The sequence below is a fragment of the Odocoileus virginianus genome, chromosome 1 (genome assembly GCF_023699985.2).
Source record: "Odocoileus virginianus isolate 20LAN1187 ecotype Illinois chromosome 1, Ovbor_1.2, whole genome shotgun sequence".
NCBI classification, from domain to species: domain Eukaryota; kingdom Metazoa; phylum Chordata; class Mammalia; order Artiodactyla; family Cervidae; genus Odocoileus; species Odocoileus virginianus.
Window position 1 is genome coordinate 39873934 of NC_069674.1, and position 15245 is coordinate 39889178.

The 15245-nt window shown below is 54.1% G+C and overlaps 1 protein-coding gene across 9 annotated transcripts in view; it reads right to left on the reverse strand.

Moving 5' to 3' along the window:
• CAMK2B (calcium/calmodulin dependent protein kinase II beta) overlaps positions 1-15245 on the reverse strand; it is a 93154-nt gene that overhangs the window by 54251 nt on the left and 23658 nt on the right. For all 9 annotated transcript variants that reach the window (XM_070467124.1, XM_070467120.1, XM_070467108.1 and 6 more), the window contains exon 2: positions 4482-4576. In XM_070467124.1, coding sequence (XP_070323225.1) covers positions 4482-4576 — 95 coding nt within the window. The remainder of the gene's footprint in view (positions 1-4481; positions 4577-15245) is intronic.

The window sequence follows — 15245 nt, forward strand, 5'->3', positions numbered from 1 at the left end:
GGCTGGGTGAAGCCCCATCACACTGCTCTGAAAATGAAGCGGGCAGAAGAGGGGCTTCCCCTCTGACCTCTGAGTCCAGTTTCCACTTCCCCACTCTCCCACTTGCCTAGCAGACTCCCCACCCTTGGATCCACTGCTCTTACCTTCCAGGACAACAGCTGGGGCAAGCATTTCTGAATGGCCTCTCTGGGGAGGGAGCACTGTCTGGAGTCAGGACTCTCTGTGTGGATCAAGTCTGACCCTGCAGGACGCCACAGGTGCAGGCTTCGAGGTGAACACCAGGACTCAGCGAGGAGCAGCTGGCTCTGGGCTTCCCCTCCTTGCTTCCTGACCACTCTCTGGCTTCACCACAGAACTCCTCCTGGACTTGGACTTCCCAGATGCTCAGGTGTTCAGTGACCAGGGATCTCCCTTGCAAACACGACCCTGCAGCACACCTTCTTTTAGACGCTGCTCCACCCAATCCCTGTCCCAGCTTCACACCTGGGAGACTAACCTGACTCCAGCACAGGCTGCACATCCGCTCCTTCAAAACCCACTCACTCAAAGCATTCATTCATTCCAAAGGATTTATGGAGAGCTCCCCACCTCTCAGGGCCTGGGTGGAGGGTAGGAGATACAATGGTGAACAAAACAGATGAAGTCCTGCCTGCGAGGCCTGGCAGTTTAGTGTGTGAGACAGTCATCAAATAAAAACAGGGTGCTTGGGTCCACATTCCTACTGGAGGCTCAAGGGAGACCCCTTTGAAGAAGTGTCATCAACAGGAGTTAAGCAGGTACAAAGTTCAGGAAAAGCATTTCTAGAAAGAAAGTGAAAGTGTTAGTCATTCAGTTGTGTCCAAGTCTTCGCCACCCCATGAACTGTATATAGCCTGCCAGGCTCCTCTGTCCGTGGAATTTCCCAGGCAAGAATACTGGAGTCAGTTGCCATGCCCTTTTCCAGGAGATCTTCCTGACCTAGGTATCAAACCCGGGTCTCCTGCATTGCAGGCAGATTCTTTACTGTCTGAGCCTCACAGAAGGCATGCGCAAAGGCCCTGGGGATTACAGAACCAGAAGCCAGCTCTGCCTGAGCAGAGCTGCTGGGAGGGAGAGAGAAGACAGGGCCACAGGCAGAGTTTCAGGCCAAATGAGAACTTTGGGTTTTATGTAGCCAGCCCTCAAAGGGAAGTAAGAAGAGGGTGGGATGTTCCTACATGTATTTTCCCAGCCTCTGGGCTGGGAGCTGAGAAGGTGCGGAGATGAACTTGCTGCATTTGCCCTCAAGGAGCAAATGATCAATGGAAAAATTCATAAAGTGACTGCTTTTGGGCCCCTAGGTTTCTAAGCTGGCTGGGCGGACCCAGGGAGGCTTCCTGGAGGAGGAGTCCTAGAGCCTGCAGGCTGGGCAGGATGGTCTGGCAAGAAAAGTGAAAGAAAGCAAAGGGTGTTCGGGCAGCACTGTGCTAGGCTGACTCCAAAGTACCTCACTCCTGTCTCCCTCACAATGCCCCTCTGAGGTAGGGATTAGATTTATTCCCATTTTACAGCTGAGAAAACTGAGGTACAGGGTGGCTAAGTAACACGGCCAAGGTCACACAGTGAGGCAGTCAGGACCATGTGGCCAGGGCCATGTAGCGACCAAACCAAATCCATCAGCCTAGGTACCCCATTTCTGGCCCACACTCAGCATGAAGATGAGGGTTGGGGGTCCGAGACCCTCTCCTCTTACCCCTCCAGCTGCCCATTCAGCTCGAAAAGGGGCTGGGGAGTGTCAAAAGACCCTTGGGTCCCTGTACAGGGAGGTGGCTGGTTGGTTTTAGAATCCTTTTCCATTAGAGAAACACGCTGATCACTGTGGTAAAATGACAGGTGGTCTGGGATCTGCTGCAAGATATGCAAGTGGGGGTGGAACATGGGGAGGGTTGCAGATGAGACAAAATTGCCCGAGTGTTGAAAACTGTTTTGTTGAAGCTGGGGGCTCATTCTATCATTTTATCTATATTTGGGGGTGGTTGAAATTTTCCATGATAATGAGTTTAACAGGGTGGGGGGAATGCCCAAGACCTTCACAGACCTGAGCAATGCCAGGGCCCAAGTGTAGAGGCAAAGCAGGGAGTGTCCTCACGGGGGAAGTGCTCCTGAGGGCAGGTGACAACGGGTGAGAGCTGGCTGCTCCAGTTCCAGACCAGCCCTGGCTAGCTGCCCTGCCTCCCACCACCCAACCTGAGCTGTGTCCAGCTGGGACACTGAGACCGGAAGCAGGGATGATGGAGCCCCACGTCTGCACAGCTCCACAAAGGCACCATGAGCCGGGATCTCTTTGGCCCAGCCTCTGGGACTCAAGGGCAGAGAGCAGGCTGGCTGTCAGGAAGCGGGCAGCAGGCCTGCTGCTGCGGGGACAGAAGAAAGAGCAGGTGGAACACGGGGAATTTCAGACTTCCACTGCTCTTGATCCTCAGTAAAGAATCTGCTTGCAATGCAGGAGACCCAGGTTCAATCCCTGGGTGGAGAAGATCGCTTGGAGTAGGAAATGGCAACCCACTCCAGTGTTCTTGCCTGGAAAATCCCATGGATAGAGGAGCCTGACAGGCTACAGACCATGGGGTCGCAAAGAGTCGGACATGACTCAGCGACTAACACTTTCACTTTAAGGGTATAAACAGGGGAGTGTGAATATACTTGAAAGGAGCTGTCGGATTCCACGGAAACATACTCAAACTCAAGTGGTTTTCTGCTTGAGTCTCACAAACCCCTATTCATCCTTCAAGACCATCCAACCTCCTTGTGCCCTCTCCTGGGCTCCCACCCCAGAGATGGGGCTGTAGTGATTTCTTTGGATGTGTTTGTTCATCACCCCGTTCTCAGTGCTGGGCACGTGGGAGGCGCTGGGTAAAGCTGGCGAATGAGTGAGGGTCTCCCTCAGTAGTCCAGGGGACATCTGAAGGTGGGCTCTCTCGCCTCCTGTGGCCTGGCACAAGCCTAGAGAATGAAGCAGAGTGCTCCTCCTGCTTTAGAAACTCCACGTTTGCGACACAGCTCCCTAACATATGTGACAACAGTATCCGACTGGTGCCGCCCACCCAGTGTCAGGGAACACAGGAGCAGCCCTGCATCTGGCAGTACACACAGCAATCGCTTGGTAAATATTAGCCTTTGCGTTATTGCTCTTATCAGTCTAGCTGTAGGATCTGAGCCTTCCCACCACACATGCCCCAGGGCTGCACTGGCTCTAAGACCTCCTGTTGCCACAGTGCCCTGTGTCACCCCTGTCCCCTCCTAACACCAGCAGCAAAAAAGAGGACGCAGGACTGACCCCACCGGTGCATAACCAGCCTCTCAACATGGGCTGGGACCGGAGCGCCTGCCCCTGGAAACACTCAGCCCCGAAGGCCTGGTACACAGCAGGCACCCAAACACCCACACACAGCTCAGCGAACCACACAGCAGGCTCAGCCGCTCGCCCCCGCAGGCTGCTGGGCTAGAAGCTGCAGACCCCACAGATGGAGGCGTTCTCTGCACCAACCGCAGGGCGGGATGTGGGCCAGAGCTGCCAGCAGTCAGGGCCTCGTGGAGGAGAAGGAGCCTCTCAATTAGATTTGTGTCTGGATGCTAACCAGGGTCGTGGGTGTGCCTGGGAGGAGGTGGGGGAGGGCTTAACTCAGCACTGTCTCCCCAGGGCTCATCCAGCCCCTCCTGTCTAAACCTGGCTTGGAGATCCTGGGGGGCGGCAGGATCTGGCAGAACCAGACTTCTTCCCTGGTTCCCCGCCCTTGTCCCCACGCCTCTGTGTTCTGAATTCACCTGCTCGGGGTGGCACCTCCACCATGGCCTTATCACACTCACTCACCACATGTCATTCCCCCTCACACACATCTTGCCCCACCCCCACCACATGGAACACCACTGGATCAGGGGTCTGTCTGTCTGCCCAGAACAGGCCGCCCCCAGCAAGGGCCTGGGAAGTCCCTGATTGGGTGAGGCCACATGGCCAGGGCCAGCTCATGGCCAGCATAACATCCACCCCTGCAGGCACACCCCCCAGCCCTCCCAGCACAGTCAGATGAGTCCCCACGTGCATCGCTGGGTCCAGAAGACTGGCAGGATCTGAGTCAGGAAACATGCCATTCAGGTGGCCCCTCAAGCATCCAAAGTCTTCAGGCCCCTACGTCCTCTGACCCACATTCTTGGGCAGATGACACTATCGGACCATGTCCAGTCACCTGGTTGCATGCCTCTCCCCTCCAGCCCTGGGGAGAAGAGATGGAGGTTCCATGAGCCCCTAAACAAGAGCGAGAGTGCAATAGCAGATGTGAGGGTGTGTGTGTGGGTGCCTCTTGCTCCCAGCCCTGCGCAGCCATAAGCCCTGTTCCCACCCCACTGCAGCCACGAATCCCACTCTGACTGTGTCGCCCCGGGAGCCACAGGCCATGCCCCATCCCCCAGCACAGGCTCCCCCTGCCCCCAGCTCCCACCGGCCAACACAGCCATTCCCTTCCTACCTCTGGCTGACAGCTTCTTGGTGTTGATGATCTTGGCCGCATACTCATGGCCGGTGCAGAGCTTGACACAGCGTCGGACCACAGAAAAAGCCCCCCTGGGAGAGAAACAGGGAAACAGACAGTTAATCCCCCCAGTGAACACCCAGCATTCAGTCCTGATGCCCAGCCTCGGGGAGAGATCTGTGTGAGGAAGGGGTGTGTTAGTTGGTGTTATGTTGGTTGCTCAGTCGTGTCTGACTCTTTGTGACCCTATGGGCTATAGCCCACCAGGCTTCTCAGTCTGTGAAATTCTCCAGGCAAGAATACTGGAGTGGGAAGTCATTCTCTTTCTCCAGGGGACCTTTCCAACACGGGGATCGGACCCAGGTCTCCCACACTGCAGGCAGATTCTTTACCATCTGACCCACCAGGAAAGCCCCAAGAATACTGGAGTGGGTATCCATTCCCTTTTCCAGGGGATCTTCCTGACCCAGGGATCGAACCTGGGTCTCCTGCATTGCAGGCAGGTTCTTTACCATCTGAGCCACCAAGCAAGCCCTGAGGAGGGGGCACCCCTCCCCAAAAGACTTCCAGCCCTTGCGCCCTTCGTGTCAGCCTCACAGGGGCCTCTTTCCCAGCAGCTGGCAGATCCCAGTTGACTGGCACACTCAGCTCCTGCGAGACCCCTGGCCTCAGCATCCTCATGGACTAGCAGGACTGAGGGCCTGTCTGGGGGCCTCTCAGCGAGCACCCTCCTTCACTCTATGCCAAGTCCTCTAGACCCAGGGTCCTCCCAGAGCAATGAACGCTGGCCTGGCTCCAGACAGTGGAATAGGGAAGCGCAGCCTGTGGGGACTCACTGAGGGTTCAGGAAGGAGAGAGAAGCATCACATAATTACACTGCAAAGCTGGAGGCAAAGGCCCTCTCCCCCAGATCCTCCACTATACAGCAGAGGTGGCCAGTCCTACAGCGAGGAGACGTTTACCCACCCACTGCATCAGTGCTTCTGAGAGGAGCAGGGACCAGCCTGGAGGGCTGGGAGAAGGAAGCCTGAAAGGGGGGTGGCCGCTGCTGAGGTCACTGAGAGGTTCTGCATGTAACTCCCCAAACACTGACCCTTTGAGGAGGACAATGTGCAGCAGGTGGAAGAGCAAGCCAGAGCCCCAAGAGCAGGCTCATGAGCCCCAAAGGCAGGCCCATGAGGGTCCAGGGCCGGTGGGGAGCACAGGCCAGAGGGAGCCTGGGGTCCATCAGAAGGTCCTCCACGGTATTTGACTTGTCACCACCGTTGGTTTAATTTGATTTGAGATCATTTTCGAAGAACATTAGACCCAGCATGTATGAGACAAAGCCGGAACAGGAAATGTCTGGGGAAGGCTGCCGGGGGAGGGGGGCACAAAGGCTGAGCACGTGGGCCAGCGGGGCGGGGGACACCCCTGGCCACAGGCCCCCCTCTGTCTCCCCTCCGCAGAGGCCCTGCAGGCACAGCCCCCATCGGAACCCAGCACCCCCCGCCCCTGCTGCCCACAGGGCCTGAGAAGCCCAGCAGCTACCCGAGCCCAGGCTCCAGGTGATGGGAAAGCAACGTCTTAAATAGAGAACACACTTCTGCTATAATCCTTTTTGGAATAAAACTTCAGGACCTTCTCTGGTGGTCCAGTGGTTAGGATTCTGCCCTTCCAACGCAGGGGATGCAAGTTCAATCCCTGGTCTGGGAAGATCCCACACGCCACAGAGAAACTACGCCTGCGTGCTACAACTATTGAGCCTGTGCTCTAGAGCCCAGGAGCCACAACTACTGAACCCACGTGCCACAACTGCTGAAGCCCTCACGCCCCAGAGCCCATGCTCCGCAACAAGAGAAGCCACCTCAATGGGAAGCCCGCACACCACAATGAACCCTCAGCACAGTCGAAAATACATATATAAAAATTTTTTTAAGTCTAACTTACCTTTAAAAAATAGCCATAAGAATAATAAAATATTTTTTTTAAGCTTCATTAAGATGGACTCTTGTCTTCCTTGGGAGAGAAGTAAATATTACACTAAATCTAATTGAACATTTCCTTAACATCCCAGGTCTTTGTGATCAATAGGTGTGCTTAGAGCTATATTTTTGCTTCTTCAAAGTCAGAATAGGGCAGTGGCTGCCTCTGGGGGACGCGGCGGGGAGCTGGGGGCTGGCACAGTAGTCACTCCACATCCCCTGTCCTGTGTGATTTTTACTCTGTGTATGAGTTACAGTCTCAAAATATTCTTTTAAGAAAAAAACATAAAGAAAGGGTGATTTTTTTTTTTTGATCAGTGATTTTTCTTTTTTTTGTGGGGGGGGGAGAGTGTGTTGAGGCTTCAAGCAGGTCTGGGTTTGAACCCTGCTCTGTCTCTCCCTGGCTGCGCCCTCTGAACCTGTTTCCCCACCCACCCAAGGAGCAGCAAAGGCTCACGGAGCCACTGCAAAGGCTGAGCCAGCCCCCAGGTGGCTGTCTGCCCAAGGCTGCTTTGGCCTCCTCCTCACCAGCCCGGCCTATCCCTGGTCCTGCCATCCACTTCCTGCCCAGGAGAGCAGAGGGTATCAGGTGTACAAGGCTGAGCCACCTTCATGCTCTGGCCCCCAAAGGGCACAGACACCCAAGCACCGGCTCACAGGCCTCCATGGAGTAGTCAGGGCTTCCAGTGCCAGAATCCAAACCCACTAATGCTGGAAGTTCCAAACAGCCAGAGGGCTACTCACAAGCCTGGTGGGCGCCGGGTGAGGCACCATGGGGCCCAAAGGTGAGCTCGTCCCCGGGGTGGGGAGGGGCCTACAGGGCCTGTCCACCTGCTACTGTCCAGCCAGGGTAAGTACAGGACTAAGGCACAGTGAGCCGGGAATCCTCCCAGGGACACAGCAGGATGTGCCTAAAGTGAACAAGAGGAACAGCCAGATGGACCATCCCAGACAAGCTGCCCTGCTGCCCCATGTCCTTCTGGGTCAGACCCCACTGTCTCTTCTGCAGGGGGCTCTGGGTGAGTGGTGGCAAGGGTCTGAGATAAGGGCAGGGCTAGGTGGGAAGGAGCCAGTCTCTGGAGGCAATCATGAACGTGGCAGGCAAGCTCCCGGCATCCAAAAAGCGCCCAATAATGGACCTTATAGGTGGCACTCAGGTGAGAGAATGGCCTGCTCTTGGACACAGGTCTTTCCCTCCCAGAGTCCTGCCTGCTGGGGAGGGGGCAGCTCTGGAAGCCCCTATGGGATAGGGTTTCTCCTGCTCCTGTGACCCAGCTTGAAAAAAGTTTCTAGAAAGTGATGCCCTCCCCTCCCCCAAGTCTGGTCACCCAAACCTGCACCCTAGTGCCCATTAACTCTGAGGGAGAACCTGGGCCAGCCGAGGCTGTGCCTGCAGCAGGGAGGAGCAACTTCGGAAGCCCTCGGAGCTCAGTCTTCCAGCTCAAGACCCATGGAAGTTTCCCTGAAAACTTGGTCAGGTGCCTGACAAAGCTCACAAACTAGAGGACTCTCCATGGCTTAACCACCTGGAGTGAGAGCACAGGGAAGCAGTTTGGCCCCCGATGACCACCGCTCCTTAGGCCAGTCTCCCCCACCTCCCCTCTCCCATCCTTGAAGCCAGCTTCTCGGTCACCACCATTCCCGTCTCCTTCTGCCCCCTCCCCAGGCATCCACCCCCTTTCCAGTGGCTCTGCCAGTTGCTTGATGTAGATCACAAGCAAGCCCCCCAGAAGAGCTGATGCTAAGAAGCATGTGCAGTGAGGACCACGGGCCAGGCCCCCAACATCTTGAACATCACAAACAATAGTCAGGCGAGCACCAGCGCCATTCTCCCTTAGAACCTACAGCATCTGCCCACCTGAAACTTAGAATTACTGAGACAATGACGGACAAAGAACCCAAGTCTGTATCCTAAAGCACAACCTCGCTGCCACCAGGCAAACTTCTATGCATCCTTCAAGACCCAATTCAATACCTCCTCTTGGAAATCTTCCCCAGTTGCCACAGAAGGTCAGCTCAGTCTCCTCCGGACACTGTACTCTAAATGTCTCAGCTCACTTTGCCCACCTTATTATAATAATTTATCTGTTTCTGGCCCTCCACTGTGGCTCTCCATAGACAATCAAGATGCTGGGGATGGGCAGAGGGTCCAGACTGTGATGAGAGAGTAAGGACTGACCTCCAAGCACCATGAGTGGAAGTGAGTGGAAGGGCTGGGCTTCAGCATACCTCAGACCTGCGGGACAAGAAGGGGCAGCCCTCTGGGAAGACAGGGAGAGACTGAGAGGGGTCAGACTCTGGAGAGCAGGCCAGCAGGGGAGGGTGAGCTCCCAAACCCTCCCTGGATGGGGAGGGGTGTCTGGTGGGGTGAATGAGTGTCTGCGGGAGGGTGGGGAGCGCCTGTAGGTGGAGAATGTCTCCTGCGGGGCTGAGGCCATGGGGCCCCTGATCAAAGCAGAGGGCCACCGATGTGCCAGGAGCCTGGCAGACCCCCACCCTGCCCACAGGGGGCCTGGGGTGCAGATGCATGGCACAGACCAGGTAGGAACAGGTCCTTGGACTGCGTCTGGATAGGCTGCCTGATGCTCCAGTGTCCATGAATGGCACAGCAGGTGGTGGCCAGCTGCAGGGTTGGAAATGCCACTTGGGGCACAACTTGTGTGGGAGAAGCCAGAAAGGTGGAGGTCTGGGTAGGGGTGAAGTTCAGGGAGAGGGCATGGTGGGGGCTCCCCTGAACCTTGAGGTCACTGTGTGATGCCTGGTGGGGCACCTGCTGCTTCACTCAGGTTTAAAGTTGTTTGAAGAATGTGATCCGATCAGGAGCCTCCTGGGCACCAAGCAGGGGCTCTTAAGAATCAAGTAAAGCTAATGAAAGAAAGAAAACACTTTTTCATAAAGTCATTTACGGAAGGTCTACTGAGGAACCACAACAGCAGAGAGGCTGGCCAGAGGACAGGGGGGTTGGGGGTGGGGGATGAACCCCGGAGCTGCCTGGGGTCTGGTCAGCTGCACGTGGGTGCCCAGTGTGAGGCAAGCAGAAGTAACGCCATGGCAAGCTGCTTAGATTAGGAGTAGGCCTTCCTACTTTTGGGTGGTAAGATTATCAGGCCACCTGGATACAACCAATCAGCTTAACACTGACCGCTGTTTGCCAATTAGGAACGGGGCGGAAACCCCCGGGAAAGTCCCGTGCGCGGCGAAAGTTTTGAGTGGGTTTGACCAATGAAATTGCTTTGCAAACTTGTAACCAATCCACTTAAACCAACTACCAATGGCGTGTGCTCACCCTATAAATTTGTGTAACAGCTGGGGCTCAGGGCTCTCTGACCCTGCACCACTGCGTTGGATGCGGCAGGAGCCCTGACTCGAGTCAGCAATAAACTTCCCTTTTTGCAAGTTGCATTGTGTTGGAGGCCTTCTCTCTCTTCCCGCTCGGGGATTCGGACATCGGACATAACACCAGCACTGCTGCGGCCGTGCCGGCCCATGGTGGCACTCGAGGGTCACTCTCCTGCCACACTGTGCAGAAACCTTGAGCCAACAAGGGGCTCCCAGCCCCACTTCCTCTCTCATTCCTCCCTGTCCAACCTGAGGGTATGCCCCTGACCCCGCCTCTTACCTGGACACAGCCCACTGGCCCTCGGGGGCAGGGTCTGGCCTGGGTTTCCACCTGCAGGGCTCTTAGCTGGCCCCATGCCTGACACCTGCTGCCACCTGGAACTTGCCCTTGACATGGATTACCTGCAGCCCCCATGGAGCCCCCATGGCACTTGCCTCCTCCCTGTTCTGCTCGCTGAGCCCAGTGGCCCAGCCTACCTTCTGCCCACTGAGCTGGGCTGGTGTCGGTGGGAGAGGCTGATGGGCAGGAGGGTCTGATCTTGCCCTGTCCCCACAGTGGGGGCTGCAGAACAGGGAAGCGCTGACGATGGATGTCACTTCGGGACCCTGCCTCCTGGGCCTGGGGCTTCCTGACGCAGGCTGTGTGAAGGCCCTGGCGCAGAGCAGGCATCAGACTCATGTAACCAGGGAACCCCTGCTTTTGCTCCTCCACGGCCACTCAGCACTTCCACTGCCTCCCTCCTGATGCACATTCCGGGGGTGCAGCACCTCCTCTCTCCACCGCCCACATCCCTGTGGTCCACTGGAAGATGGGGCCCCTGCACCTGACTCCGGCTCTGTGCCCCGGCCTGGCCTCGCAGGTACTGGCCTGGCTGCCAACAGTGCTGACACGGCCCTGTTGTAGACACAGCTGGTGGCTGAACAACCTGGTAAATCCCCGTCCACACTCTGCTAACCCAGATGCTCAGGAGCAGGAATTCTTGACAACCAGCCAGAGCTGAGGGCCCACATCACACATGGACCAGTCCATGGGTTTCTTAAATTGGAGAGCCAAACACAGCCAGGAGTGCTGAGTAAAAGACCCAAACCCTTGTTGATCTGTTTTGTAAAGGCTCCCACTCAAGTCAGATGCTGGGATGTCCTCTCAGTGAAAACGGCCATCCCAGCCCCCTGACTTCCCTGGCAGATCCACGAAAGATCTTTCTGGAACGGGCTAAGCAGGTGGCAGATGCACTTGGCTGGTCCAACAGTTTTAGTTCCCATGTAAATTAACAAACGGGTGTTCTTTTAAAGCAGCCTGAGGCCAATTACACTCATCCTGCCCAGCCTAGGCCGCCCCAGTGGGCTCAGCTCAGAAGGGTCTGGGTTAGGGCTCAGGTGGGGAGGGTGGACAGTCCAGCAGACACGTTCAGTCACCACACCAAGCCCTCTGCTTGCTTGGATTTGTGGATTTAAACTAAATCAAGCTGCTGTTTATTTGTGTGTTAGTGAAAAAATTTTTTCTACCTTTGATTAAAATGACAGGGGAGGTCCGTTTATATTTGTAATTTGGACCTAAGCGATTTGGTAGAAAATAGGGACTTGTACATGAAATTGTTGTGGGGACTTTTTCTTGCTTATAATAATAATTTTAAAAACAGAATCCATGCTCAAGGCAGAAAATGGAGTAAACAAGCTAGTTTCAATAGAGCGAGTTGAAGCCGCCTCCACTTTCAGAACCCATTGCTAGAGTCCCACGATGCTCTAATGTGTCTCGGTGATGTCTACACCACAGGAAGGCTGTCCTCATCAACCCTCAGGAATCTCTTGCTGTTTATATTCTGCTTCTTCCTCTTACTACTTCCCCACCCTGCAAACGACTCTTCCAGAGTACCACCTGGCCGCTTACCTACTGCTTTACTGGTGGGCACCAGGAGGGTATGTGACCCTCCGTGGCTCCCTGGCCTCAGGGTTGGGCAGATGAGGAGAGCGTGCTGGCTCTAACAGGACTTAGGCAAATGTGTGCCATGCTGGGGGCGAGGGGGGCAGGAGGGCCCAGTACAGGAGTGATGTCCAGGCTGCAGGCCCACGAGGGCTGTCCATCATCGACGGCCCACAGAGTGCAGGGAACCATGTCGCCCTCCTTCCCTGAACTCAGAACATCCTGGGTTCCAGACACAGGACCCAAAGTAGCCAAACTAGCAACCGATGCTAGACAACATTTAATTTTGTTTGTGAACACCCAAATCGCGGTAGTCTCTGTAGCCTCCCAGCGGGTGAGTTCTGGCTTCGTGTCTGGCCTTTTATATTTAACATCACTTCACACACAGTTCCCATTCCCTGACCTAGATCATATACGTGTCATCTTCATAGTAGAGAACATTCCTTCCACGGATAGCCGAGCACTTCCTCAATTGGCAGCATTTGGGATGTTTCCAATTTCCCTTCTCGCAAATGCCTGCCGTAAACATCTCAGTTATTTCTGTAGAGTTGATTTCCAGAGCCACAATCGCTGGGTGATTTACAACCACACCAGCGATGAAAATGCCAGCTCTTGCCACTGGCCCACTATCCATCCCTGGCCTTTCCAAGGTCCTTCTCTGAAATCCCGGCAGCTCCTTGGCCCCAACCTCCGAGCCTGGGCCAGAAACTCAAGCCATAAGTCATCCATGCAGAGCTAGTGAACTGGGGTCACCACAAAATGGTACACAGGCTGGGCAACTGAAACCCCAGACTATTGTCTCACAGTTAGGAGACCAGAAGTCCAAGACCAAAGTGCTGGCAGGGTCGGTTCCTTCTGAGGCTGTGGGAGACTGCTGTAGGCTTCTCGTCAGCTTCTGGGGCTTCACAGGGGATCCTGGGCTTGCGGAAGCATCACCTCCGTCTCCACCTTCATGTTCATATGGCATTCTCCCTGTATGTCTCCCTGTGCCCAAACTTCTCCTTTTTATACAGACACACAGAAAGGGGCGGGGGGGGGGGACTTCCCTAGGGTTAAAGAATCTGCCTGCCAATGCAGGAGACACGGGTTCGATTCCTGATCCAGGAAGATCCCACATGCCGCGGAGCAATTGAGCTCAGCTGAGCAACTGACCATCACAACTACTGAGCCGGTGCTCTGGAACCTGAGGACCACAACTACTGAGCCCACATGCTGTAATTACTGAAGCCTGCACTCCCTAGAGCCCATGCTCCACAAGAGATGCATGAGGAGCCCATGCATCGTAACTAGAGAGTAGCCCACGCAGCAACGAAGACCCAGCACAGCCAAAACAAATAAATAAAAAATAAGGACACAGTCGTACTTGGATGAAGGCCCATCATCCACTTCACCATAACTAATTACATTTACAACCACCTTATTTCCAAATAAGGTCATATTCTCAGGTACTGGTGTTAGGACTCCACATTTGAATTTTAAGAAGACACAGTTCAACACACAGCACATGCTTACCCTCCATTCTGCCTTAGTGAGTCGGAGTCTGCCACTGTGTGTACCAGGCAAACGTATCCCAAATTACCATCCTCAAATATTAATTCCACAGGATGCTAACAGATGTTGGGTACAAAGGGGGCTCTGTGAGCAAATAAGTTTAGAAACCAGTAAGTTAAACAGTGTCTTCCTCCCTCCCTTCCTTCCTCCGTCCTCTCCTTTTCTGTTGCAGAACTTCTCAGCGCCTTTAACATGGTCGTCTGCACAGTGAATTTCCCACTAGTGAGTGTGAAGGGCAGCCTTTCTCTAACTTCTTTGATCAGAGAAATCTTTACCCAAAGAAATCTCAAGAGGGCCAAGAGCGGGTAGGGCAGGGAGGTCTTCTGGTCTGCAGCTTCAGCGTCAAATGAATCCATCGACAAACAAATGGTGAGTGTGGGACAGAAACGCCACCTGAGGACACCGACCCACACACAAGAACGGCAGTGCTGCCACGGAGTCTGTGGGCGCATCTCAGATGGGGAAAACCCAAGTGTGGTCTCCCCTTCTCTCTGCCCCTCAAACAGAGCACCCAGGCTACAGCGGCCGCCCCTCCAACCACACGGGCATCGAGGTCCCCCCACGGCCCTCCTCCCGGATGCCCTGCGGAGTGGAGTTTCAGGTGGATGAGCCGGGAAGGTCAATTCAGAGAGGACGTTTTCTTTACATTTCTGACAATGCCGAGAGCAGATAGAACACTCCGTGAGCAAACAGGGGGCTGTGTCCTGACCACATAAGGCTTATGACAAAATGCACCCTACAGCCTAAGGAGGCTTAGATGTAAATGACCACGAAGGGTAACCCTTTCATGTTTCTTAGGCATTAATGTCATCATCATTACGCTATACAATCACATCAAGTTTATGAGTCTCACACAGATGAGTATAACTCAACTTTGACATGTGTCACGGACACTGCATTCCTCTTAAACCCTCAGCCCTCACACTTCACCCTGTCACCCTCAATACTGCTCAGACCCACCCACCACCATCCCTGCCATAGCCGGGGTCCTCAGGTCCCAGTTCCACCAAGTATAGACATCCTTGAGAAGCTTCCAGGAGGGCTCAAGGCAGCAAAGCCAGTGGAAACAAGAGGCTGGGCACCAGCCCAGGGAACATGGTAGGGTCTGAAGGAAGTGGGAAGCACTGAGATTACTGAATGGGTAGAGAGTTATTGTTTGGGGTAACGAAAAATTTCTGAAAATGGGTACTGGTGATGGTTATACAACACAGTGAAGAGACTTAATACCACTAAACTCTACATTTGTTGTTGTTGAGTCACTAAGTTGTGTCTGACTTTTTGTGACCCCATGGACTACAGAATGCCAGGCTTCCCTGTCCTTTACTATCTCCTAGAGTTTGCTCAAATTCATGTCCATTGAGTCGGCAATGCTCTCTAACCATCTCATCCTCTGCCACCCTCTTCTCCTTTTGCCTTCAATCCTTCCCAGCATCAGGGTCTTTTCCCATGAATTGGCTCTTTGCATCAGGTGGTCAAAGTATTCGAGTTTCAGCATCAGTCCTTACAAATACTCAGGGTTGATTTCCTTTAGGATTGACTGGTTGGATCTCCTTGCAGTCTAAGGGACTCTCAAGAGTCTTCTCCAACACCACAGTTTGAAAGCTCAACTCTTTGGTGCTCAGCCTTTTTCATGGTCCCACTCTCACGTCTGTATATGACTACTAAAAAAACTATAGCTTTGACTATACATACTTTTGTCAGCAAAGTTACATCTTTGCTTTTCAATATGCTCTCTAGGTTTGTCATAGCTTTTCTTCCAAGGAGCAAGCATCTTTTATTTTTATGACTGCAATCACTGCCTGCAGTGATTTTGGAGTCCAAAAAAATAAAATCTGTCACTGCTTCTACTTTTCCCCCTTCTATTTGCCATAAAGAAATGGGATTGGATGCCATAATCTTAGTTTTTTGAATGTTGGGTTTTAAGCCAGCTTTTTCACTCTCTTCTTTCACCCTCATCAGGAGGCTCTTTAGTTCCTCTTTGCCTTC